Below are 27,864 nucleotides of genomic sequence, written 5' to 3'. Positions count from 1 at the left end.
AACGAATTAAGTACTTAACCCGAGGTACCACTGTACTTGATGCTACTTGGGTCAGTATTCAAAGCAAATTAGCCTTTAAATTGTGCCTCAGGTAGCTTTTCAGAGTTTGGTCTGCAGGAACGACTTTTTCCATATTTGCCTTAAGCGGCTAAAGCTACCTGCCTTTGTAATTCCCTGCTTGTACACTTGGAAACAGTTGGCTTTTGTTGTTTTAAAAGAGTACATGTAAGCCGTTTTTGCTTTTTTACTTTAATGATACTTGATTTATTTTAATGATACTTGATTTCTAAGTCACACTTCTTGGCTGAAGAGTGGGGAAAATAAATAAATAAGAGCAAGTGGAGCCTTGTAGTTCCTCTCCTCCCCCCCCCAAAAAAAAAATTAGGCATGCTTATTTCACCATATAAGTTCTACATTTAAAGGCCTCTGTCTTATTGATAGGCATCTGATGGCAGCCCTGTTTAGGGAAGCTTTTAATGTTTGATGTATTACAGTATTTTAATATTTTTTGGGAAGCCACCCAGAGTGGCTGGGGAAGCCCAGCCAGATGGGTGGGGTATAAATTATTATTATTATTATTATTATTATTATTATTATTATTATTATTAATTGCTTTGCCTAATTGGGCCCTGCATTTAAATATTCTGTTTGCCTGTGTTAGCCTTCCCCAATCTGTTGCCCTCCATATTTTGCTGTAATACAAGTCCCATTGTATGGCTGGGGTTCATGGGAATTGTAGTCCAACGATATCTGGAGGCTACTGGACTAGGTTAGAAGGCTCAAATGTAGCTGCCATCCAGCGCTGTGCTAGTTTAAGAGAAGACCCTTTTGCTTGGGTGCAGCCCTCAGTTCTTTGACGCCAGTTTTTATATCCCAATTCCTCCTTGCTATTGAACTCAGTGGACCGTGCTTGCTTTTGCTCGCTTCTGTCTAATAGATATTTTAAAGGTTGTTTTGAAGATTTAAATTGAAACGTGTTCATTGACATCAGTCTATGCACATTCCGCACACCCCCCCCCCCGGTCATATGAAAAGATTCCTGCGCAGATTTATAGGGAGTATGTAAATTGCTCTACTTTAATTTTAGGAAAGTACTTGAAAATGGCAGGCATCATTGTTCCGTGTCAAGTGTGATAGAACAGTTTTTTATTGAAACTGCAAGGGAATTTTTGAGCACAGTTGAGCATTAAATCGGTCTTAAAGTTTTGAGCCCTGTAGTGCTGTTCAATATGTGTTATCTACAGATAACCACCTCTAAATTATTTTTCATGTTTAGCATATGAAAGCCGGTGTGTCTTAGCATTACCTTTCTAATGTGCTAGCATGACTTGGGATGCACTTTAAATTTGAGGGAAGGGACTGGCTTTTTTTAATAGCAAATGCCAATGGAACCTGCAACAAAATGTTGCAGTGCATACAGAGCTCCCTGTTCAAGATTCCAGTCACTCCATTCCATTCCCTCTCCCCTTTTCTGTCCTCAGACCCCCAACTGTTCAGCATTCCATTGTCATTGAGCATGCTCAGTCCTCATTGGGCTGTTTGTGATTTTTTGCCCTCCCTCCATGTGGGTTTTTTCCTTCACCAATTTCTTGTAGCTCTGAGAACCTCAACATTCGTCAAAACCAGTTGATCATTCTTTGTGGATAGTGCTGTTTTGGCTACATAAGAATTCACACTCAGAGATAAAGATTGCTGTTGTTAAATATCAGGAGCAGCCGACATGGTGTCCTACAGAGATTGTTGGACTCCAACTCCTATCAGCCAGCATGGATAGTGTTCAGGATTGATGGGAGTCATAGTCCAGTAACAACTTGAGGGCTCCCTGTTGCCATCACCTGGTATATATTTTGATGTGAACTTTGTGGTTTGCCACAGTTTCTGGATCCATCAGGAACACCCACAAGCTTGAACTCAGCCTGGCAGAAGCTTCTTCATAATATCCTCAAACAGTTTGATTATAATCATGGTACTTTTGAGGTACCATGATAATCTTACAGGGCTTGATTCAGGTTGATATATTTTCAGCACCTGGCTTCCGTCTTGGGCGCATTCTTAGTGACATGTTGACAGAGCTTAATATGGAACCCAAAATGTCCCTGTGTAGATGGAAGCTGGCTTGGTTCTTTATGGCAGAACGCCCTAAGATGTCCCCTTCCAGCCCCCAAAAGGGACCCTGCAGTTCCTAGAGCTAACATGTCCTTCAAGGCACAGCCATGGTATAGGACAGGCATAGGCAAACTCGGCCCTCCAGATGTTTTGGAACGACAACTCTCATCATCCCTGACCACTGGTCCTGTTAGCTAGGGATGATGGGAGTTGTAGTCCCAAAACATCTGGAGGGCCGAGTTTGCCTGTGCTTGGTATAGGACAATAAGAGGTTCAGACTGGACACAAGGTGGGGAGAGGTTCAGGTTTGAGAGTTGTTAGGGAACTCCCTATTGCCCACACAGAGCTATAGTTCACAGTGCGGTTTAAGTGTCAATCCCTCTTCCCAGGGCACTCTGGGAACTGTAGCTCTGTGGGGGAATTGGGGTCTCCTAACAACTGTCAGTGCCCTTAACAAACTGCACATCTCATAATTCATGACAAAGTGGTATGATACTGCTTTAAATGCATAGTGAAGATGGGGCCTTACTCGCAAGGCTAATGTTTGTGCTGCTTAAATGGAATTATGTTGTCTGCAACGTCGTTCTTCAGTAGATATTTAATTTATTTAGCACATTTGCCTTTCCTTCAGACAGAATCCATGTACGCCCCCCCCCCCCAATTTCAGGTTTATGCAACGTTCTCAAAGTGAGTACCAGTAAAAACAATTTCTAAACAATAATACTATAAATCATAATAAATACCAGGATGAAAGGAGGGGAAATCTAAAAAATGCAGAGATGGCCTGGAAGCCAATACTACATAGAACAGCAGATTAAAACCATTCATTGTGAAAGTAAGTTAGTCACTGTTTGGTAAAAGCCATTATTAAAATGCCTGGATGAATTGAGCAGTTTCTACTACATGATGCCTGACTCTTAGAAATGGGGATATCTGTGATTGCGTTTAGACATATCTTGCCTTAATATGCTGATATATGAACGATCCTTTTTTCCTGTGCACAAAGCCCCTTAGCACCTCTTTTTACACAAGGCAAACCAAGAAGTCTTCCATGTAGTTCTCCATCTCATCCAAAAAGGAAACATTAATAGCTTCTAAAGAAAACTTCATGGTTTGAAGTTGGGTTGCTGTTATAGCTTTTTCTGAAACCATTAACCATTGTTTCCTGGCTTGGATGAAACGGGAAACTATAGTTAATTGAAAACTTTCCAGTTTGCCAGCCTACGCAAAGAGAGGAGACAGTTGTTTTTGTGGACAAAAGGTTTGTTCATATCTGAGCTTATTAATGGGATAGGTTCATCTAAACTCTCCTTATGGAGATCATTCGGCAAAGGGTGTCACCCTCTCTCTGGTTGTGGGCCCAGTTGTAGTAAGACAGAGTTCATCAGGGTTCCTATTGCATAGGAAGCAATAAATGACATGACAACCTTTTTGGGATCAAAATGGCCACAACTTTATTGATTGCAGATGCAAGAAGGCTTTGGCTTAGGCATTGGATATGTATCCTAGTTGCTGGATGACAACTTCATCAGGGTCAGTCTTGGGTTAAGCATCCCCACGTGACACATATCAAATACAGGTGACCCATGTTGTTGTTGTTTAGTCATGTCCGTCTCTTCCTGACCCCATGCACCAGAGCACACCAGGCACTCCTGTCTTCCACTGCCTCCCACAGTTTGGTCAAACTCATGTTAGTAGCTTCGAGAACACTGTCCAACCATCTCGGCCTCTATTGTCCCCTTCTCCTTGTGCCCTCAATCTTTTCCAGCATCAGGGTCTTTTCCAGGGAGTCTTTTCTTCTCATGAGGTGGCCAAAATATTGGAGCCTCAGCTTCAAGATCTGTCCTTCCAGTGAGCACTCAGGGCTGATTTCCTTCAGAATGGATAGGTTTGATCTTCTTGCAGTCCATGGGACTCTCAAGAGTCCCCTCCAGCACCATAATTCAGAAGCATAAATTCTTTGGCCATCAGCCTTCTTTATACAGCTGACCCATACAGAATGCCAACTGGGGAGTTCTATGGCCTGTTAGCCCTTGTCTGGACATACAGACAAACCCCTTTACCGCGGGGTACCCTGATGCTTTGATCCTGGGGACAGAGGGTAAGTCTCCTCCCCCCGCCACCTGATTAGACTAAAGATGCAACCCAACTGTTTTTCCCGCCACCAAGCTGTGACAGTTACTTGGAGGTAGGCACAACCTCCAAACCAGCCCACTTGGTCTGCAGGCAAATTCCTCCCTGACCCTGAATAAGGCGACCAAGCCACTCCACAGCAAGGTCACACACGTGCACCACATGCTTACCTTTAGATGAGGACAAAATTATACAAGGCGGGAGGGTGGGATGTCTGATGCCAACTCTGCTGCTTGGAGGCTGTGCAGGCAGCTTTTATGATTTGGAGACAGACCTGAGTGGAAGCAGGCTTAACTGAGGTCTTGTCTCCAAATTCCTGCCCTGCAGTCTGGCCTCTAATTGGCCAGTTTAAATTCAAAAGAGGTAGAGGAGTCCCATCACTCCCTGTGGCTAGCTGGGGTTGATGGTGCCAGCCAGCCAACCACACAGGAACTTTCCCGTTGCCCACAGCCACACTGGGCCACAGCTACCACTGCTGTCGAGAATGGTAATTGGTCTTTCTCACTTGCCTTGCTTCCAAGAATTTCCTCAGGCACAAATCTTAATCCTTAAGTAGATTTGTATGTGAATTAAGATATAAGACGGTTTCTATGAGAATTAAAACACATACGTGACTTGATAACATTTGTTGTTAAATTTTTGAAGGTGTTGATTCCAACCGATAGGTAGGTGAACTGCCCGACCAATGCTATGCGGTTAATTGTTTCTCTGTTGCACTAGTACAGAGAGAGGTGCTCAGGGACATTTTTTAAAAGGCAGTTTTAGACATAGCCCAACAAGAAACAGCATCCACATAATGGGAAAACAAATGACAGAAACAAGTATGTTTAATGTGTAATCTCTGCCAGTGTAAATTGGAACAGATGAGCTTGAATCGCTTTTGCTAACAGCTCATCTATTTTATACATGGATTTGCTTGGCAATAATGTGTGTTAGGCTAAAAGTGACTACTATAATAATTATTGTTGTATGCGATAATAATCTTTCCTGCTTTCCTTCATTTTACTATTGTGCAAATAGTAAAGAAAAACAGTAGCAGTTCCCTGGGGTAAGGCTCCAAAGCCCAGAAACCTTAACTATGCAAGGTGTTTACACCAAGCAGAGTTTTGATTAAATACCTGCATCACATTTCTAACAAGCAATTTTCTGTTGGATTTATTTTGTTTTATCTGCTAGATTTCGACTTCAGCGTGCCAGGCTCTATGAAGCTCCACAATCTTATTTCTAAGCTGAAGAAATGGATCAAAATTCTCGAGGCAAAAACAAAGCAGCTTCCCAAGTTCTTCCTCATAGAGGAAAAGTGCCGATTCCTGAGCAACTTCTCAGCCCAAACAGCCGAAGTGGAAATTCCTGGAGAGTTCCTTATGCCAAAGCCAACACATTATTACATCAAGATTGCACGGTAAATCCGGGGCTGAAAGCTAAGGCTGGGAAGTGCACGAGTTATATGTACCAGAACTTTTTGGGTTAGTTCCAGGCTAAGGTAGCTGAACGTAGGTCACTAGTAGGTCACTGGCTCCCGGTGGAGTACAAGGCCAGATTTAAGGTGCTGGTTTTGACCTTTAAAGCCCTTCACGGCCTAGGGCCCTCGTATCTATGGGACCACCTCTCCCGGTATGCCCCACGGAGGACCTTAAGGTCCATAAATAGCAACACCCTAGAGGTCCCAGGCCCTAAGGAAGTCAGATTAGCCTCAACCAGAGCCAGGACTTTTTCAACACTGGCTCCGGTCTGGTGGAACGCTCTGTCTCATGAGACCAGGGCCCTGCAGGATCTGATTTCTTTCCGCAGGGCCTGTAAGACAGAGTTGTTCCGCCTGGCCTTTGGCTTGGAGTCAAATTGATTCCCTCCCCCTCTTTCTTTTTTCCTTTCTCCTCCTGTGATGAGGCTGCATTTTAATGTTTTAATGTTGTATTTTAATCTTGTTTTTAAGTTGTACTCATTCAACTCATTTTTATTATTGGTTGTTAGCTGCCCTGAGCCTGGCCTTGGCTGGGGAGGGCGGGGTATAAATAAAATTTATTATTATTATTATTATTATTATTATTATTATTATTATTAGGACTAGTTATAAATTAATTTCAGTGATTTCCTGGGAACCTAAGTTCAACTAACTTTGTCTGGATCCAACCCAGAATTAATCTCTCCATTTTCCTGGGCTTCTCTGTTCTCCAGACACAATCATCTGGGGCCTGAAACAGTTTCTGCCGCCATATTTGGTTGGGTTTGCAGACGAATTAATGGAAGACGAGCAGGAGAGCCACGCCACACATCTAAAGCACATGACTTCCCCCAGGGAATCCTGGGAATTGTAGTTTCCTTCTCACAGATCTACAGTTCCCAACACCTTTAACGAACCACAGCAGTGTGTGCTGTAGAGGAATTTTAAAGTGACACAGGCTGTACTCAAAGGCTTGTGATCTAAAGATAGATTACAAAAGAAAGTAAAAGGATAGCACCACACATCATCTCTCCTGTTGCCCAGGCTCCTAAGGGTGTGCTAACATTGTTTTACCCTAGTTTTTAGCTGATATTTTTACCAACAAGTTTTAACTGCAGCCTTAAGTGTCAGTTTTGTTTAGATCTGTTGTTTTTGTTGCATTTATAAATATACACTCTTTCTCCCTATCCTGCTCTGAGAGATTTTAGGTTTAAAGGTAGAATACAAATCCCATAAATAAACAGAAAACACAGTGTAAACAAATAGCTAGAGTTAACAGATCTAGCAAAAAAAAGTACGATTTTGCCTTATTCTTCATAAGAAGTGTAATATTTCGGTTTTGGAGCATTTCTGTTTCCTGACAATTTCTTTTCTTTAGGAGGCAAAATTGCAGACTAACCTTTTTTCTTCCATGCATTGATTAAAATTTGGTGGATGCACCAAAGGTTGAACAAAATTGGCCTTCCCTGTCTTGAGCCATTAGTTTCCTACCTTTTTTCTTTTTTCTTTTCATTTCAAGGCCTGATTATCTACTTTGGTGTCTTGCCAGGGATTAGTCAGATGTTCCCAAGGGCTCCCAACAGCAGTGTGCATCTGCCCGCTTGATTCTTTCCAAGGCGAGAGAAACTAAGCCTGCCAACAGGAAGGCATTCTGTCCTTTATAGAGTCCTGACTAACAAGCAACTACTTTCTGGTGTGTGGGAGCCAATGTGTTGTTTTTAAAATCCCTCCTACACAGTAATGAAAGCTGAACTCAGCCATTTCCTGCAGGGGTGAAGACAGAGACCGCAGGGAGAGCATCTTTACGGGAGTCAGCATTTTATGGAGTAAGGGTTCAGAGCCGTTGATTTTAAGTGGTTGGTACCCAGCTCTCAAACCCTGTGCTAGACGTATCTCTTAGTCATTCTAGAATAGCATTTGTGAGATCCAGGTGCAAACCTATGGTTTGCTGGGGAAGGGCCATAGCTCAGTGGTAGAGCATCTGCCTTGCCAGCTGAAGGTGCCAGCTTTGATCCCTGGCATCTCCAGGTAGGGTTGAGAAAGGCTCATAATCCTGACAGCCACTGCCAGTCAGTGTAGGCAATACTGAGCTACATTGACCAATGGTCTGACTTCCTAGATTGACCAGTAGGCAGCTTCCTGTATTCCTATGTTGGGAGTCACAACGGCGATCTAAAGGACCCTTTGCATAAATTGAAGCCACTTTATTTCCCCAATTGTATGCTATCTTTCCATGATGCAGTCAAACTTAAAAGGCGGCTTACAAATAAAAATAGCAAAAGAATCCCAACAGTAAAACAAAAGAATCCCAACAGTAAAACAAAATAGCAGTGAAAGGAGCATTAACAGCAGCAGTATCAATCATAATTTTGCGTTTTGTCCCAAGTTTTCTTCCCTGGCAAATAAACTTAAGATAGCTCTTTCTGCCATTCCTTAAAATTTTGAATATCATTAACTATAGGTATTGTCTGAAATAGCATCTCAGAAGTACATTCTTTTTTATAGCAGAAATTTTGCCCAACAGTGACAATTGCATTCAGCTCCAAATTTGCATATCTTTTTTGATTTCTTTCCAAACCTTTACACAGTTATCATTAAAGAGATTATTATTATTATTATTCGCCGTTAACCATATCTCCAGCTATTTCACTTTCTTTTCACTTTTCTTTTCACTTTCACTCTTTATACCACTGAGTCTTTCTAGGTCTTTCATGAGTTAACCATCCATATTTTTGACTAACATTGTTGTTTTTTGAATAGCAAGGACCCAGTATTATCTCTCTTGGCTCTTGAAAGAGATTTAAATCCCACCCTTGTTCCCAAGGAGCTGTTAGCTCTGCTGCTTGCAGCAGCCAGACTCAAAATTGCCTTACGTTGGACATCTGCATCAATTCCCTCTAGTGGAATTGTTTGGGAGAGTATGGGACACAGCCTTGGCCGAGCCTTTAAACCATCACAGGAGGGTTTTTAAAACAAGACCATTTTGATGTGAGATGGTGACCATTCATATGCTTTATAAATAAAAATAGTGCACCACATAGGCCCACAACAATACACATCTCTACGTGGCAAGGCTACCTTACCAGTATGTGGCTCTTACTTCCAAACTGTCCCATTGCAGAATCTGATTTTATTATGATGTCTGCAGAAGTATGCTGAGATTTCTGTTTATTTTATTTCCAGCTGCAGTAATGTGCTCCATACATTTTTTGTTTCCTTGTTGTTCTTGAAAATTTAAAAAAGCACTTTTTTAAAAGAAGAAGAAAAGCAGCAACAACAAAGTAAAAAGTAAATAAATACAGTGGTGCCTCGCAAGATGAAATTAATCCGTTCCGCGAGTCTCTTCGTCTTGCGGTTTTTTCGTCTTGGGAAGCACGGCTATTAGCGGATTAGCGTTATTAGCGGTTTAGCGGCTATTAGCGGCTTAGCGGCTTAGAAAAAGGGGGGGAGGGAAAAAACTCGCAAGAACTCGCAAGACGTTTCGCAAGCCCATAGGGAAATTCGTCTTGCGAAGCACCTCAAAAGATGGAAAACTCTTTTGTCTAGCGAGTTTTTCGTCTTGTGAGGCATTCGTCTTGCGGGGCACCACTGTACTCACCTGAATGAAGCAGTCTTGCTTAAAAGTGAGAGAAATGGTCTTCCAGCCATACAGGACGGAAGGGGAGGAGAGGTCTTTGCCAGTTCCTCCCAGCTGTTGCCCATCACACGACAGCGCACACCATTCGGGAAGGTTCCCCCAGGCTGCTGAGAGCAGCTGGGGTGAGGGAGGGAGCAGGAAGGCTCTCGTTTTCTCAGCAGAACTTTGCCTGCGGTTTTTGAGGTTGAGAGCCTAAAAATTTTATTTTTGGCGTGAGCCAAGATCTAAAACAGGCCTACCCATCAGTCCAAACGTACAGGAAGCTGCCTTGAACCAGGTTAGATGACAGCTGCTTTCATGGGCCCTGACTCCTCAGGCGCTCGGGCAGAGGTCCCTGCTCCCTGGACCCTGTCTGGAGATGCCAGGGATTGACCTGGGAACCCTTCTTCACACAAAACAGGTGCTCAGCCGCTGAGCTGGCTCCACCTCCACCATTGCTCAGTGCTCATATGAAGCAATGGGTTGTAAAAAGTGCTCAGAGTAGGTCCGTCGGAATTAATTTGCGTGACTATCGTAGGTTCATTAATTTAGCGCATCTGTTGTTGCGTGGAATGTAGTTAGATGCAGTCTTAAGTTCTGTGTGCTGCAGGTAGATAAATTGACAGGTTGGAAAAGGTTCAGAGAAGATGGTTCAGAGGATATGGAAGGTGTATCCTGTGAGGAATGGTTCAATGGATTATTCAGGCTTGAAGAAGACAAGTCCGAGTGAGGCCATGCACAGGTACCACCAAATTGGGATAACTTGGAGCATGAGACTCTTAATCTCAGGGTTGTGGGTTTGGCCCTGTATATCTGAAGGAGCGTCTCCACCCCCATTGTTCAGCCGAGACATAGAAGGCACCAAGGGCCTTCTGGCTGTTGCCTCGCTGCGAGAAGTGAAGTTACAGGGAACCAGGCAGAGGGCCTTTTCAATAGTAGTAGTAGTAAGAAGAAGAAGAAAAAGAATAATAATTTATTATTTCTACCCCGTCCATCTGGCTGGGTTTCCCTAGCCACTCTGGGCGGCTTCCAACAAAAGATTAAAAATACATTAAAACATAAGTCATTAAAAACTTCCCTAACAGAGCTGCTTTCAGATGTCTTCTAAAAGTCATATAGTTGTTTATTTCCTTGACATCTGATGGGAGGGCGTTCCACAGGGCAGTCGCCACTACTGAGAAGGCCCTCTGCCTGTGTCCCTGTAACTTCGCTTCTCACAATGAGGGAACCACCAAAAAGCCCTCAGCACTGGACTTCAGTGTCTGGGAGATGAGTAACTGTATAACCTTTAGAAGACATCTGAAGGCAGCCATGTGTAGGAAAGCTTTCGATGTGTTATGTTTTATTATGTTTTTATATATGTGGAAGCCACCTAGAGTAGCTGGAGCAACCCGATCAGATGTGCGGGGTACAAATAATAGAATTATTATTATTATTAAGCCCCATGTTGGGCAAAGGATTCCTGCATTGGAGGTGGTTGGACTAATTGACCCTCATGGTCCCTTCCAATTCTATGGTTCTTTGATTCTACAGTACCTGTAGGGCTGTCACGCAGAGGGCAAAGACTGGTGGTAGAGCAACTGCTTTTATTGTGAAAGGTCCCAGGATAGCATTTTCTGGTTGGGCTGGGAGGGAGACATCTGTCTGTGACCCTGGAGAGACACTGCCAGTCAGTGTAGACAGTATGAAGCTAGATGGACCAGTGATTTAAGGCTCCCAGGGCAGGGCTATATTTAATGGGTAAAATGTTAGAGAAACGTCTTAATGGTAAGATCAGTACAGTGGTGCCTCGCAAGACGAAATTAATCCGTTCCACGAGTCTCTTTGTCTAGCGGTTTTTTCGTCTTGCGAAGCAAGCCCATTGACGGCTTAGCGGATTAGCGCTATTAGCGGCTTTTAGCAGCTTTTAGCGGCTTATCGGCTTAGCGGATAAGCAGATAAGCGGCTTAGCGGCTTAGAAAAAGGGGGGGGGGAGGGAAAAAAACCCCGCAGGAACTCGCAAGACATTTTCGTCTTGCGAAGCAAGCCCATAGGAAATTCGTTTTGCGAAGCAGCTCCAAAATGGAAAACCCTTTCGTCTAGCGGGTTTTCCGTCTTGCGAGGCATTCGTCTTGCAGGGCACCACTGTACACCAGTGGAACCAATAGCCATAGATTTTCCTGTGCTGGAAGTTTTGTAAGCAGATGTTGGGCAGCCATCTGTTAGGGTTTCTCTCTCTCTGGATTTTCCTACATCAAGCATGTGGTTAGATTAGATGGCTTGCAAGACACACACATACATACACACACACTGCAGCTGTGTGATTTTTCTGTCGGCCTTGTTGAGTATATGTTGGGCTGCAAGTAATGGGCCGGATTCAGCTTGGTGGGTTGAGAAGTTGTGCAGAATTAGAATTAAGCCATTTTTAAAAGAGAATGGATTTATTTTCTGCCTTTCAAGACCATTTTGGATACATTTCAGTTTAGCTCTTCCATGTGTACTTGAGAGAGATTTTGGGGAAGGGTGTGTGTGTGGCAGCATCAGCAGCAGTGGATGACCTTTAAACTTCTGTAACTGCTCTCAAATCTGAAGCATCCCATTGCATGCTCAGTCTTCTGCTCTCGTCGTGGTTTCACTGACAGTAATATGGAAATCAGAACCCAAGCTACACCAAGCGACGTGGTTTTGTTGTTTCTGTCTATTGAAAAAAAATCATTTCTCAGTCAATTTGGAGAAGACAAAAGATGCTGGAAGCTTTTCATACATAATACCAGTCTTGGCTGAGCTGCGTAATAGAAAATGTAGCAGCATCATTATAAAAATTCATAATGAGAATGTTAGTTTTACAAAAACTCAGCCGCTAATATGCTTCATTTTGTTAGCTTTAAGTATGGCATTTCAGGGTCTCCCCCCCCCCTTTAAAAAAAAAATCTTAGCTTTCATCTTGGAGGAACGAAATGAAGCTTTAGACTTTGAAAGCTCAGGTGCTTTTATCTCTTTCTCTTTCTCTCTTCCCCACCCCCTTGATAGGTTTATGCCCAGAGTGGAGATAGTACAAAAGCATAACACTGCAGCCAGAAGACTCTATATCCGAGGTCATAATGGAAAGATTTACCCGTATCTCGTAATGAACGACGCTTGCCTGACAGAGTCACGCAGAGAGGAACGAGTATTACAGCTCCTTCGCCTCCTCAACCCCTGTTTGGAGAAGAGGAAAGAAACCACAAAGAGGCATCTCTTTTTCACAGGTAGGTATGGGTGCAGCGAGCTGTTCCTAGGATTTCAAAGAAGGAGCTCTAAAGGATCATACGTCTTCAAGTGCCTTGAATAACTTTTTGTTATGCGCAACCTCAAGATGTGTTGAGAAGACATGTCCTGAGTTCCGAAGGGTCCCCTGGTATGCCAGCTGTCAGTCCTCTGGCTGGAAGGATGCAAAGAATCCTTTCCCAGACTCTGGTTCACGCTGAGGTTTGAATACAAAAAGAAGCAGCGGGAGGTTCTCCTGCTCTTTCTTAATGGCGCAGAGAAGAGAAGACTTCAACATCCCAAGCCCTTTGCACTCGTCAGAGGGCTTGCTCAAAGGAGATGTGGAGTCTTCTCCCACTTGCGCTGCAGTTTGGAGCAAGAAAGAAACAGCAGGAGCCTTTCCTGCTATTTTTCTCCATCCCTCCGTGCAGCTAAGAAGTCTTGCGCTCTCCAAAGCCCTCTGCAACTGCCCACAGACCAGGGTGGGCGTTGCTTGTGAAAACGAGTAAGAGCTGGCTTGTAAGCCAAGCCAACATTTGTGCACCTTTGCTCATTCACCTTGATCCCTCTACTACATAGCAGAGAGGCTCCCTCAGTGGCAGGAGTGAGGGACCTGTGGCCCGCCAGATATAGCAGGACTACGGCTACTATCATCTCTGACCATTGGCCTATGCTGTCTGAGGCAACCACGCAAAGCCGCAGTCATGTAGCTCAAATGACAGATCATGAGACTCTTAATCTCAAAGTTGTGGGTTCAAGCTCCATGTTGGACAAAGGATTCCTGCATTGCAGGGGGTTGGACTAGATTATCGTAGGAATTCCAACAGTTCTATGATTCTAATTAAAGGAGCGTATGATGCAACTTACCTGTACTACTGCTACTAATTATTGTAAAAAAGATAAAGGTCCCCTGGATGGTTAAGTCCAGTCAAAGGGAACTATGGGGTTGCGGCACTCATTTCGCTTCAGGCCAAGGGAGCCGGTGTTTGTGCGTAGACAGCTTTCCGAGTCATGTGGCCAGCATGAATAAACAGCTTCTGGCACAACGGGACACCATGATGAGTGCCAGAGAGCACCGAAATGCCGTTTACCTTCCTGCCACAGTAGTACCTATTTATCTGCTTGCACTGGTGTGCTTTTGAACTGCTAGGTTGGCAGAAGCTGGAGTAGAGCAACTGGAGCTCACCCCGTCACGGAGATTCAAACTTCTGACCTTCTGATTGGCAAGCCCAAGAGGCTCAGTGGTTTAGACCACAACACCACCCACGTCCCACTAATTATTGTATCCAATGTTAGTCATACTCGGGAGTCAACCCATTTGACTGAACAGACATGATGGTGAACATTGGTCCATTAATTTCATTGGGTTTTCCCTGAGTACGACTTGGTTGTATATAAGAACAGAATGTAGAGCCTTTGGCTGGTGACGCATCAGGTATAAAGCGGAGCTAAAGGCACCCCGGCAGAGCCTTAGTGAAGCAGGAATAACCTTGTCGCTGAAAGTCGCTTCCTCTCTGCTTGCCAGGCCTTTCCTCTCTAGTTGCTGCCGTTCTCCCGAGCCTCCCATAGTTTTGAGCCAGGGTTGGGCTTTCTTCTTTCGGAACGAAAAATTGTGCTTCACGGCATAATCGGATAAAGCGAGCGTGTCAGCAGTAGGTGGATTTTTATCTGAGCAGAAATTATCCTTGTCTCTGACATAAAAGTGAGCAGAGTAGCCCACGACTCTCCAGATTTGCAGCTGGCGTGGTGTAGCAATGGGAGGCTTGAAATCCTGTTCAGGGTAATACGTACAGCTCTTCATTCAGAAATGCCTTTGTGGGGCCTGGCGTCTAGTACAAACAAATGGTTCTTTCTTGTGAGTTCTCTTTCAAAGCAGAGCTCTTGAGTGTGCTGAGAGTGGACGACGAGTGCCACTTGACACACTTCAGGCCGATCATCACGGCAGTGGGAGAACTGATATCTACATACTTTGCCAGTTCAGAATCTGCTTCGATGTAGAAGGCTTCTTCTTGTTGCAAACCCTTTTCTCCTTGTGCTTGTTGCTCATGAGGCACCATAAGTGAATAGGGTATTTCAGTCCTGTGGTGGAGCCCAAGCTCAGGTTTATTATACAGTGGTACCTCAGGTTACAGACGCTTCAGGTTACAGACTCCGCTAACCCAGAAATAGTACCTCGGGTTAAGAACTTTGCTTCAGGATAAGAACAGAAATTGTGCTCTGGCGGCGCAGCAGGAGGCCCCATTAGCTAAAGTGGTGCTTCAGGTTAAGAACAGTTTCAGGTTAAGAACGGACCTCTGGAACAAATTAAGTTCTTAACCCGAGGTAACACTGTAATTATTATTATTTATTTATTTGATTTATATACTCCTAGGGCGGAGTACAACATAAAAAACCTATTTTATGGAGCATAATAATAGTATACTCCTAAAATAATCATAATAATAGTCATAGTCATCCCCACATTTAACAGGTCATAGATTATTTAAGGGCCAAAGGCCTGGATAAAGAGGAATGTTTTTGCCTGGCACCTAAAGACATGTAATGATGGCACCAGGCAAGCCTCACTGGGGAGATCATTCCACAGTCGGGGAGCCACCACAGAAAAGGCTTGTTCTCATGCTTCCACCCTCCAATCCTCTCAGGAAGGGAGGACATACAGGAAGGTCTTGGATGACAAACGCAGGGTCCGGGTCAGTTTGTATGCTGAGAGGCAGTCCTTAAGATATTGAGGTCCTGACCCGTGTAAAGTTGTAACATCCCCCTTTGTAGAATGGTTTGCAGCAAAGAGAAGTTTTAACAGGGATTCCTCTGCCTAGATAGGGCCTGGTGTGCATCTTAATGTATGGCTGGGAAAGACTTGTGTCTGAAACCCTTGAGAGAGCCACTGCCAGGCTGCAAAGACAGTACAGTCATGCCTCATGTTACGTTTGCTTCAGGTTGCACATTTTCAGGTTGCATCCTGGGGCAACCCGGAAGTAACGGAACGGCATTACGCGCATGCACAGAAGCGACGAATCATGACCCACGTGTGTGCAGACGTGGGTTGCGTTCAGGTTGCAAATGGGCCTCCAGAATGGATCCTGTTCGCAACCAGAGCTACCACTGTAGTCGGCTAGATGGACTGATGATTTGACTCCGCATAAGGCAGCTTCCAATAGTCCAACAATGGGTGGTGAACCTTTATGGCCAGATCCTATAACTGGTGGGGAATCCAGCAGGCCAGATATTTATTGTTACCCACCGCCGTTAGCCAATTTTGACAACCCACCTATCAATCCACTGCTGTTATCTGCTGGCAAAGCTTCTTTCTCCAGGGATCAGTTCCACAACCGAGCTCCCCAGGGAAATCTCAGTCACATAACCAATCCTGCAGGTTTGATTGGCCGTGCCTTTAAAACTGCTTTCTGCAGGATCGGCGTCATGATCAAGTTCCCCACAGGGAACCCGGTTGTGCAGTTGATCCAGCCACATCTCTGCTTGCCCCACACCTGACATCATGTATGACATTGGGTGTGGGGCAGCTGCAAGTGGTTTGGGGAAAACAGCTTGGGGGCCAAATTGAGACCTTTGCTGGGCCAGATTTGGCCTGAGAGTCAGAGGTTCCTAACCCCTGTCCTATGGCAAGATTGAGGAACATGTGAGCCAACTCCTACTAGCCCTAGCCAGGGATTTTACCATGGCAGCATCTGGGGACCATTTGAACACCTGGATTTTTGAACTTGGCAAAGGCAACAAAGGACAAACAAGGATAACAAGGGACTAATGTGAGCGCCGCAGGTGGCGCTGTGGGTTAAACCACAGAGCCTAGGACTTGCCGATCAGAAGGTCGTGGTTCGAATCCCCGCGACGGGGTGAGCTCCCGTTGCTCAGTCCCTGCTCCTGCCAACCTAGCAGTTCGAAAGCACTTCAAAGTGCAAGTAGATAAATAGGTACCGCTCCGGTGGGAAGGTAAATGTCGTTTCCGTGTGCTGCTCTGGTTCGCCAGAAGCGGCTTAGTCATGCTGGCCACATGACCCGGAAGCTGTACACCGGACCCCTTGGCCAATAAAGCGAGATGAGCGCCGCAACCCCAGAGTTGGCCAAGACTCGACCTAATGGTCAGGGGTCCCTTTACCTTTACCTAATGTGAGCAAATGCAGTTATTATATGCAGCTAAGCTTGGGTTTCAGCTAGCCAAAAGGGTTACACAAAGGTTTCACAGGGAAGGTTTAAGTTTTGGGTTAATCTCTTACTCAATTCAATGGTTGGTTGGTTGGTTGATTATTAAATCTGCAGACATTTGCATATGAGGGAAAAAGCCCAAAAGTTCTTTTAAAAAGGTGTCCCTCCCTCCAAACCTGTAACTCCAGATGTTGTTCAACTACAGTGCCCATCATCTATGGCCATTGGGAATGTTGACTGGGACTGATAAGAGTTGGAGTCCAACAACAACTGGAGGGACAGAGGTTTCCTCGCCCTTGTGCTTAGCAGCGCATGCATGTGTTGCAGCTTTTGTCCTCTTAGGAGAGGCATTTCCCCCCCCCTTTTTTTTCTCACACACAGAAGAGAGTCTCTTTTTGTATTAAATCATTTTAAATGCTTTAAACTCTGTTGACTGGTTTTAATGAGGGGAGCTTTTATAGGTCTGTTGAAATGTTTCCAGTCAATTTAATCGAACCGATTAATCACCTTAATATTGCGGCCAAAGTTTTGAGGAGGGACGATGTCAGTTTCTGCAGTTCAGGAAGGCTTGAAGCTCTGAGGGAGCTTTCGCTGCAGCTGTAAAGCCATCTCATCAGCCTTTGGGAAACTTATATAGAAAGTGGAGGCTCCATCCCTTCCAGGCTCTCAGTCAAGTCCCAAACCATGTCGGTGCTTGATCTACTTTACTCTCCTGCAAAGTAGCCTCACGTCTAGCTAGCCAGGTGCTTTGACAATAGGTCTTTCTGGCCATTTTCTCTGCTGCTGCAGCTCGGGGAGTGATGGGCATGTATGTGTGAGAGAGAGAGATGGCCAGGATTCCAGGCAACTGGTGTAGAGACCCCTGGTCTTAGGGTGGGGATGCCTGGATTCAGTGCCACCTCTGCTAGTGCAGGTCTCTCTTCAGGGAGGGGTCCTGCTCCCCCCACTCTTCCTCCAAAGAGACACAGGAATCATAGAGTTTTAGAGCTGGAAGGGACCCTGAGGATCGACCCCACTCCCCCGCTATGCAGGAATATGCAGCTGGCCCATATGGGGACCAAACATGCAACTTTCGCGTTAGCACCACGCTGAATGGGCGATGTCTTCAAAGAACATAAGAAAAGCCCTGCTGGATCAATCTAATGTCTGCTCCAGTCCAGCATTCTCTTCTCACAGTGGCCATCCAGGTGCTTCTGGGAGTCTTACAACCAGTACCTGACTGCAGCAGCATGTTCCCGAGGAACAAGCAAGCCTTTGAGAAGCTGAGGATGGTAGGAAAAGCAAAGATGTTATGGATTTTCATGTATCGGGATAGAAGAGCAGACATGGAGCCTAGGGAGGTCTCAGGAGAGCTTTAAATGCAAGGACAAGGCCTGATGGTTACGGCTGTCCTGGGGAAAGGAGGAAAAATAATGTGTTGGGCTTGTTCGCTTTGATCCTTCAGGACATTAACTTTACGTTTTCCCCCTTCTCCAGTCCCCCGAGTCGTGGCCGTCTCTCCACAGATGCGCCTGGTCGAAGACAATCCTTCATCTCTCTCCCTCGTGGAGATCTACAAGCAGCGCTGCGCCAAGAAGGGGATTGAGCACGACAGCCCGATTTCTCGCTACTATGACAGACTGGCAACCGTCCAAGCGCGAGGGACCCAGGCCAGCCATCAGGTATTGTAATCTGTGACGAATGCGTTAAGACGCTCTCTGCGCCAGGCCTGCTCTTCGCCTCCCTTTGCTTCCCTTGCCTCGTATTTGATGCATCAATCTCATCTTTTCACTCTCTTGCTCTCTCTCCCATCCCCTTCTTTTTATCGGCAAAACAATCTTTCAAAGTAGATCTGCCAGAGGACTGAGCGGGCACCTGCATCGCATTAATATTGTGGCAAAGCTCCGAAAACATAAACCCTCAAAAGAGCCTTGTTACCTCTCCACCTTGTATGATTAATAGAGCGTAATTATGACCGGAAAAAGACAAGACATGCAACAAATAAGTTTTGTTAGGCAGCTGTGGGTCGTTGGGTGTCTGGCATGGGTTGTTTTGCTTGTCAGAGCCATGAGTCCCACAAGAGGCAGTGATGGCCATCAACTTGGATGGGCTTAAAAGAGGATTAAACATATTTCTGGAAAGATAAGGCTCTCCATGACTACTAACCATGACGAGCGTGTTCCATCTCCACGGTCAATGGCATTCTTCTTCCTTGTACCAGCTGCTGAAAACCATAGGAGGGGGAGAGTGTGGGTGTGCTCAGGTCCTGCTTCCAGGCTTTCTGTGGCCATCTGGCTGACCAATGTGAAAACAAGATGCTGGACTGGATGGGCCATTGGCTTGATCCAGCACGCTTGAACCAAGGGAGCCCGTGGTGCTACAGATGCTTTTAGACTACAGATCCCATCACTTCTCACCATTGGTCATCCTGGCTAGGGGTGATGGGAGCCGGAGTCTTAACAGCATTCAGAGGACCACAGGTTCCCCATCCCTAATCCAAACAGTACAGTGGTGCCTCGCAAGACGAAATTAATTCGTTCTGCAAGTTTTTTCGTCTAGCGAATTTTTCATCTTGCGAAGCACGGCTATTAGCGGCTTAGAGGCTCTTAGCGGCTTAGCGCCAAGACGTTTTCGTCTTGCTAAGCAAGCCCATAGGGAAATTCGTCTTGCGAAGCACCTCAAAAACGGAAAACTCTTTCGTCTAGCAAGTTTTTCGTCTTGCGAGGCATTCGTCTTGCGGGGCACCACTGTACTTCAGGAGAAACTTGCTTCATTGAGAAGTTCTTCCATGAACTCACCGTGTCACCATGGGCCACTGTTCCTCCACTTTGGTTCTGCAATGGAGAGGAATCATGGCTCACTTGTAGAGCGTATGTGTTGCCCGCAGGAGGTCCCAGATTCAATCCTTTATATCTCCCTTTAAAAAAAGGGGGGGTCAGGTAGCAGATGATAGGGAAGCCCCTTTATATGAGTCCCTGGGTCACCCCTTCCAATCAATGCAGACAGTCCTGGACCAGCTTCCTGATAATGCGACTTAACAATACAAAGCTGTTAAGGATGACTATAGTAATGTGTATTAGTTGCTCCAGACACCCAGAAAGCCCTGCCCAAATGCTCTCCCTGTTTTGTGTTTCAATCCATAGACTGGTCTCTCCACCATTCTCTCTTTTCAAAAACGAAAACAAAAAAAGGAAGCTTTTTTTCCATTTGGCGTTAAAAAAACCTGTCCGATATCTGCCATTTTTCCCCCCCTAGGCCAACTAAGACACAGTTTGAATCCCCCTGAAGTGGTGTAATTAAGGCTTAGTATTCCATTATCACCCTTGCCCATTTATAATAATAAATAGTTACTTTAAAAGCCTTAATACATATAATTAAGCATTGTGCTGTCCTCTTTCTTCCCATTGAAATTGATGCAGTTCCAGGTGTGTTGTGTCTTGAAAGTTGTGTCTGTAATAAACAACCTTTCATTCCTTGCACAGCATAAAATAAAATTAAGTGACATGGAACATCTGTCTTTCTCTCCCGTTTTCTTTTTTGAGGCTCTTCCCTTCTGGTTGTGGAAATTTAGTCCCTCTCTCTCTCTGAGTAATTTAATTTAAGCAAGTGTGATTATCATTCTTTTCTAGTGCAGTGGAGCAGGTCCCCACTTTATTTTCTCCTTCTAATTAATTAGGCCAGTCCACGCTGTAGGTAATTAAATATGGAGGTAGTTCACAGATGTTTACATGGGAGGCACAACTTGGCTGCGGAAAGTGTGGTAACATTAATACTCAGATGCTTGAAGCGGATCTTGATTGCAGCCCGAGCATACCAGGCCCTGTGCAGACTGCGGAAAGATAGTATTCCCTCTCAGTGGTTGAACGTGCATAACGACATCTGTGCCATGCAGGGAGGCTTAAGAGGTTCAGAGGCTGCTTGTGGAAACCACAGCCCAAAGCCCACACTTTAGTAGCTGGGCCTGCAGTTTAGGTTTGGGGAGCCTCTGGCCCTTCAGCTGTTGCTCAGCTCCCATCAGCCCCACCCAACACGGCTACCGGTGAGGGATTGTGAATGCTGTAGCCTGGCAACCTCTGGAAGACCACAGATTCCTTTGCCACTGCTTTAGTTACAAAGCTGGATGTAGCCATGCTAGAAGGATATAAAAGTTTGGTTTGACGTGGTTATGGGTGCACCAGTCTCCTATCATCCTACCCACTTCTGCTTGTTTGTTTGTTCTTAAATCTCTCCTACATTGCATGATATAATTCCATCACATGGGTGAGCTATACAGCACAATTTGAATAAAATAAACAGTAATACAGTATCATTCAGTGGCTGTTACACCTTCCTTCTGCTGGGATAAAGGCCTCATGGGTGGGCAGCCCAGTCTGATATCATGGGTGATACTTCCTTTCGTCTAGGAACAAGCTAGACTTCCTTAGGTTCAGCAAGGTTTCTTCATATTGCGCCCCTGGACAGTGTCCCAGACTCCACAGTCTTAACTGCTGGCTGATTGAGCTCCTACAGTACACTCTCCCTTTCCCGAAGCCCAGCGGCATCTATTGCCACTAATGCAATATTGCCTAAATAATAATAATAATAATAATAATAATAATAATAATAATACATTTTTATTTATATCCAGCCCTCCCCAACCGAAGCTGGGCTCAGAGCAGCTGACAACAGTAAAAATAACACAGTTAACATAAAATCACAATCAATTAATTGAAATACATTCTAAAATCAATTAATTCTAAAATCAGTTCAGAGTCAAATTAATGGCAACCATTGGGCTATAGTTCTATGAGGATTACGGAAGGAGAGGGTCAGACTGTGCCTTGGCCAAAGGCCTGGTGGAACAGCTCTGTCTTGCAGGCCCTGCGGAAAGATGTCAAGTCCCGCAGGGCCCTAATCTCTTGTGACAGAGTGTTCCACCAGATCAGGGCCACGGCTGAAAAAGCCCTGGCTAAGGTTGAGCCCAGCCTAACCTCCCTGTGGCCTGGGATCTCCAAAATGTTTTTATTTGGGTTACCATTTTATCTTTTCATTTCTATAACAGAAGACCTGCAATATATTTTACCTCCCAAGTCCTGTGCATTCTAAAATACATTTCAGTCAGGCTTGCCTCTTCACCACGGGCAGTAAGGAATTCCATGCAGGCAAAACGAGCAGGTTGGCAAGGGAAGGACTCATTTGATTTCCACGCTGGAAGAAAATCCAGAGGAAGGAAAGCGCAGAAGCACAGAGGACTGATAGAGAAGGGATCCTTCCTTCACTTGCTGGAAGACAGGTCTTTGGCACTTTTAAGAGTTTTGTTTCCACGACAGACGAGGCAGCCAGCTTAGAAATGCAGGCTGCTGCTCTCGAACCAGGCTAGTTAAAAAGAAAACCCCCCTGCAGACTATAACTTTTGTGGGCTTACTTAAAAGCCCAATTTTTTAAAAAAGAAAATAATGTGCTAAAATATTCAAAGGACTTATCATTTTGCTTTCAGCTTTCATTAAATGAGGGTGTTGCTTTTTTAAAAAAAAAAAACCTACCCCAAAATGGTTAAAGGGAGCTTCTTCTTGAAGTAGCTTCGCTTGCAAGTGTAACATGACACAACTCTAAGGATTTAAATTAACCTGGAATAAATAAATACATAATGTGTTTCTGTTGTCAACCGATGTAAATCTGTCCATCCCAATAGCTGCAGTCTTAAGTGCTTAATTATAGTTGCAAAGGCCCCTTTGAAGTTGTTCGAAACCTTATAGAAATACATGATCCTGATGGCTTTCCTCTCCCTCCCCTGTTGTAGGTTCTCCGTGATATTCTGAAAGAGGTGCAGGGCAACATGGTGCCTCGGAGCATGCTGAAAGAGTGGGCTTTGCACACCTTCCCAAACGCCACCGATTACTGGACCTTCCGGAAGATGTTCACCATCCAGTTGGCACTGATCGGGTTCGCAGAATTTGTCTTCCATTTGAACAGGCTTAACCCTGAGATGCTGCAGATTGCTCAGGTATGCACTGGGACTAGTTTGCGGGTTGCATAATCATCACGTGGTGTCCTTCAGCATCCGGGGGCAACTTGCATAATAAATATGACAACACAAATAGAAGTTTGTTTATAGCATTTGTGTCTTTTCATCCATACTAAGGCATCTCACAATTGTTGTTTTGTTTGTTTGTTTCGTTTAGTAGATTTATATCCCACTTTATATTTATGGCCTCATCTGCACTGTGCATTTAAAGCAGTATCATACCACTTTAGGCAGCCATGGCTTCCCCCAGAGAATGTTGGGAAGTGTAGTTTGTTAAAGCTGCTGATAGGAGGCCCCTGTTCCCCTCTATGCAATACATTATATGAACAATATTTTTCCCTGCCCCTGATCCTCTACTAGCCCTTTATTCAAGATTGATACTTTATTGAGGATGTTTTTGTCTGTCATATTTATACCCCTTCTAATAGGAGATAGTGTAAGGTAAAGGGACCCCTGACCATTAGGTCCAGTCGTGGCTGACTCTGGGGTTGCGGCGCTCATCTCGCTTTATTGGCCAAGTGAGCCGGCGTACAGCTTCCGGGTCATGTGGCCAGCATGACTAAGCCGCATATGGCGAATCAGAGCAGCGTACGGAAACGCCGTTTACCTTCCCACCGGAGCAGTACCTATTTATCTACTGCTAGGTTGGCAGGAGCAGGGACCGAGCAACGGGAGCTCACCTCGTCGTGGGGATTCGAACCGCCGACCTTCTGATCGGCAAGTCCTAGGCTCTGTGGTTTAACTCACAGCGCCACCCGCGTCCCCAATTAATAGTGTACATGTCTGCAATTCTTGTTAACTGTTGTCTGTACTCATAGTGCCTGAGCAGGAGTCTGTTAACATAAACATGCCTTTGGAAGAGCTTGTTTTTATTCTTTCCCCCATTTACAATTTGAATGCAAGGGAAGTCTTTCAGATTTGCATGGATAAAATCAGTTTTGGATAGCTTTTTGTTTTTCTTCTGATTTCCATACTTATGATTTATATGTGTGTCTTTAAAAAAATCTCTAGGATACCGGCAAACTGAACGTGGCATACTTCCGTTTTGATATCAATGATGCTACCGGGGATCTGGACGCCAACCGCCCGGTCCCATTCCGACTCACACCAAACATTTCTGAGTTCCTCACTACTATTGGCGTTTCTGGTCCACTCACTGCATCTATGATTGCAGTGGCTCGTTGTTTTGCACAACCAAACTTTAAGGTATGTACAGGTGTGGGTGGAAGTTTGTGTGTTTAGTACCAAAGAATTGAATTGGACTCCTTAGCTTTCATCCTATGTGAAAGCCATCCGATCTTCCTACCTGGCTCTTCTTCTTTACTTTCTCTTTCCCCTGCCTCTTTGCAGGGGCGGAGGAAGGGAGGTGCAGGCCGCCCCGTGTGTCACCGCTGAGGGGGGGGGTGACAAAATGCCGGGCGGCACTCACCGTGGGGCCTGCTGCATACCCGAGCCACGCGTCTCTCCTGGGAGAGACATGGCTTGGGCGCACGCAGGCTCTGCATTGCTCAAATGGTCTGCCCGCTGCCTCCCCCCCACCTGTAGGGCAGCGGAGTGGGAGGAGGCAGGCAGACTCTGGAGGCCCCGCTGTGCACCCCGCCCCTATGGGCGCCTTGCTCTGCCCCTGCGCGCGCCACCCCAGGCACCCAAGCGACTTCCTCTGCCACTGCCTCTTTGGCATAGAAACCATAAATAAACCTATCAAAGGGAGGGTGTGTGTATGAGGGTAGGGGAGAACCGACTGGTGGGGAAAGAGTTTATCACGCACTGCCACTGCTCTTCTGATAATGCCTTCCCATAGGGAGGTTTCCTTTTCACCGAGAAACAAAAGTATTCTCTAGTTTAACATGTACCTCCACGCTGGCCTTTCCTCCTTCGGGCAGAAATCTCATATAAGCATAATATGAGCTTTTTATAAATAAATAATAGCCCTGGCTTTGCAGTCCTCTACGGAATTGGCTCCACTTCCGCGGCAGTACATTATAGCGAAAATGCCTGTGCTCCTAGTAACTGTCCCCCCCCCACTTTTTTATAGAGTAGCTACTTACGATGGGTTTGAAAACGTAACTTGCAGGTATATGAGCTTGATCCTACGATGTCCTTAGAATTCGGCTCACAGATGATAACCTGCATCCCACAGATGGTGTAGCGTGTCCACCCCCACCCTTTCTGAATCTCCACAGTAGATTGTACACTGAGCTGAAGCACACCTGAAAAGAGCTTTGCTGGTTTGACCCTATTCGGGGGTGGGGGGGATTTTCCAGACGATTAGAGAACGAATTAACTTTCCCATGTCTCATAGCAGATCCGTAAAAAGTCTAGCTGATGCCTGTGTGGTCCTGTTTCTTGGGCAGACGCTGCAAAGCGGACAGTAATTCTGCTCTCAGCTTGGCCTGTTGGGTTGAAATTAACGTGCCTCAGCAGTTGCCACAGCATTCCATCAACAATGCTGGTGTCTGCAAGCCTGAGAACGGTGGCGCGGGTTGCAAATCAGCAGCATCGTTTAGGTTTCCCCACGAATCATGTCACAAATGGGAATCTGTCTTGGCGGCTTGTTAAGTGGAAAAGGAAGCTCATGATATATAGTGGTTTTGATGGAGTTTGGCTCTTGGCAGGGTACAGTTTGCTCAAGGAATGGGCTTAATTCCTTTTTAAATTCTGATGCTTCACCAAGGTGAAGCATCTCCTCGCAGCTGGTGGCAAATTTGCAATCGCCGCGTTACACCAAACACGCTACGTGACACACGAAGAACGCAGGTGGTATGCCTGTATGATTTTCCTAATTAGGCATCTAAAGACTCAACCAGCAGTTGTGCTAAATCCTCTCTCAACTTCTTAAATGCAAGGGGGCAGGGGGGCAAACAGCCAAAAACAAAAGTGGGGAGGATCAAAATTATAGAAGCATTGGATTTTTCTGAAGTTGAAGGCTCGGGTTTTTCGGATCGATCAGAGCATTTATATTCTGCCTCTTCTGTTCAGGGCTTGCTTACAAAACACAGAAATTGCAGTTTTGCGGAAAGAGTACGAAACAACTACAAAAGAGACAAGGAACAGAAGTGGGGTTTTTTTTAAGTAGAGGTATTGTCTGTCTGATCAAATACAAGCTTCCTGAGTTGAAAAGGGCTTCAATAAACAGGAGGAAAATACAATGGGGGAGAAAGATAGCCACACATCATGGGGCAAAGGGGTTCCATAAGGTGGGCACAGCCAAAAGCAATCCGTCACAAATGGTTCTAGAAGGAAACATCAAATGCATAGCCTTTAATAACACAGCTCACTCTAGGCTGCAGTGGTCTGAACACGCCACCGTAAAGAGTTTTGTTGTTGTTGCTAAGGTTTATTGCAGGAACGCCAAAGCACTGCGACGGTCCGTTTCCCTTGCAGTTTGGCTAAGTCCCTTGACAGTCCCTCCTAGTTAAACATAATTATTTCCCCTTCCTCCCTCCCCACTCCTCGTAGGTTGATGGCATCCTGAAGACGGTGTTGCGGGATGAAATAATTGCTTGGCACAAGAAGACCCAAGAGGATACTTCCTCCCCGCTCTCAGCAGCAGGGCAGCCGGAGAACATGGACAGCCAGCAGCTGGTTTCGCTGGTTCAGAAAGCCGTGACCGCCATCATGACGCGCCTGCATAACCTGGCTCAGTTCGAAGGGGGGGAGAGCAAAGTCAACACCCTGGTTGCTGCGGCAAACAGCCTGGACAACCTCTGCCGCATGGATCCCGCTTGGCACCCCTGGCTCTGACTTGACACCGTGAAGTTCTTACGGCCTGCAGTTGCGGTGGGGAGAAGGGTGGGGAAATGTGAACACTTCTTTGTGAACCATGCCTTGCTTTGCCGCTACATCTCCACCCGTCCTGGCCCCACCTTTTCATCAGTCTTCAGTGTGATCATGTTTACAGAAGTACCGCTGCCTCTATGCCCCTCGAAGTCATTTTTGCATGCTTATCGTCCAAGGATCGCTCCTTAGGGAGAGGAGAAAGTGAACCATCTCTTCCTTCGCGCCGCCGCGAGGATGTGCTTGTGGCTCAGAAGCTGCAGGCCTACTCGTTTGAACTTTTTGTTTTATTTCAAGAACACTTTTAAGGAATTTGTATCCCCCACGTTGTGGGTCTTCCTGCGTGACGTTCCTGTTTTTCATTTTATAAAAAGTGTTTTCTTTGTTGTTTACCTTCCGATTGGTGCAAAGACTGCTGGAATGAATGCCATTTTAATCTAGTCACATGTGCATCGTAGTGGGTTTGTACAGTGATTTTGTAACAAAATGTATAGAGAATGGGGGCAGAATTGCCCTTTTTGGGTCACTACTGGGTGAGAAATGATCAAATTGTGCTAGTTTTCTCCCTAACTGTTGCAGTGCATTGTACAGATGGACCCATTTCTGAAACCTAGTTTAGAGGCTCACTTCTGTGTCGGAGGAGCACTGTAAAAGTGAATTTGTCATCCATTAAGTTGCATATTTTGATGGAACCAGTGCAACACAAGTCAGAAAGTATATGATAAGCTGGTTATGTCTTGAGCTTTGCCATCTTTAAATGTGTATCATTAAGTAGCTTCTCGAGGAAACGTTTTTAGTTTTTACCTTTGTAATTTAAAAGAAGGGGGGAAAAGAAATGGCTTTTATTTGGGTCCATGTTAGCATTTTTTTATAAAACTTGCAGTGTTCAGAATGTTACAGTTCCAATTTGTACAGAGTGAACTTTTTCAAAATAAATATTTTCTAAAATGCTTTAACGGTGCTCGCTTTCCTGAAGTGGGCTCAGTGGCAGTGAATTAAAGTAAGCAGTGGCAACACGAGGCTTCCAAAGTAGAGAGGGTTGATGGCATTAAAACACTGTTCCCAACGCAAACACACAGTGTACAGATAATCCTGTCACTTCTTGGTAATGCAGATATTAAATCAGCCCAAGAACAAGACCCATACATAACAAGAGCCTGGTGCAGTAATGAATTTGCTAGCCATTTGTGCCATTTTAAACAGGGCCTAGGACACCCAGCACCTACTTTAATAATTAGCATTTGAATAATTAGTCCAGAGAGGTTGGCAGCAATCCTTCCTGTGGCTACGTTTTTTAGTATGGCAATAGGTGAGTTCTTGTTTCTGGTTGAATGGAGAACAGCTCTCGGTTCATAATGGCGTGTTCCAAGAACCTGCATCCAGCTCCTAAAAATTTTTAAACTCCTGGCTTGGTATGTTTGG

The 27,864-nt window shown here is 45.2% G+C and overlaps 1 protein-coding gene across 4 annotated transcripts in view; it reads left to right on the top strand.

Moving 5' to 3' along the window:
- TRRAP (transformation/transcription domain associated protein) overlaps positions 1–27,398 on the top strand; it is a 163,805-nt gene extending 136,407 nt beyond the window's left edge. For all 4 annotated transcript variants that reach the window (XM_081839445.1, XM_081839444.1, XM_081839442.1 and 1 more), the window contains 6 exons: positions 5,416–5,641; positions 12,306–12,523; positions 18,159–18,343; positions 22,441–22,644; positions 23,677–23,871; positions 26,125–27,398. In XM_081839445.1, the coding sequence (XP_081695571.1) occupies positions 5,416–5,641; positions 12,306–12,523; positions 18,159–18,343; positions 22,441–22,644; positions 23,677–23,871; positions 26,125–26,409 (1,313 nt within the window). In that variant the 3' untranslated portion in view covers positions 26,410–27,398. The remainder of the gene's footprint in view (positions 1–5,415; positions 5,642–12,305; positions 12,524–18,158; positions 18,344–22,440; positions 22,645–23,676; positions 23,872–26,124) is intronic.
- Positions 27,399–27,864: the final 466 nt, after the last annotated feature.

This window comes from Podarcis erhardii, assembly GCF_964252035.2.
Source record: "Podarcis erhardii genome assembly, chromosome: 14".
Taxonomy (NCBI): domain Eukaryota; kingdom Metazoa; phylum Chordata; class Lepidosauria; order Squamata; family Lacertidae; genus Podarcis; species Podarcis erhardii.
The sequence above is the reverse complement of the archived record's forward strand: the minus strand, read 5'-3'. Positions and strand labels throughout refer to the sequence as shown.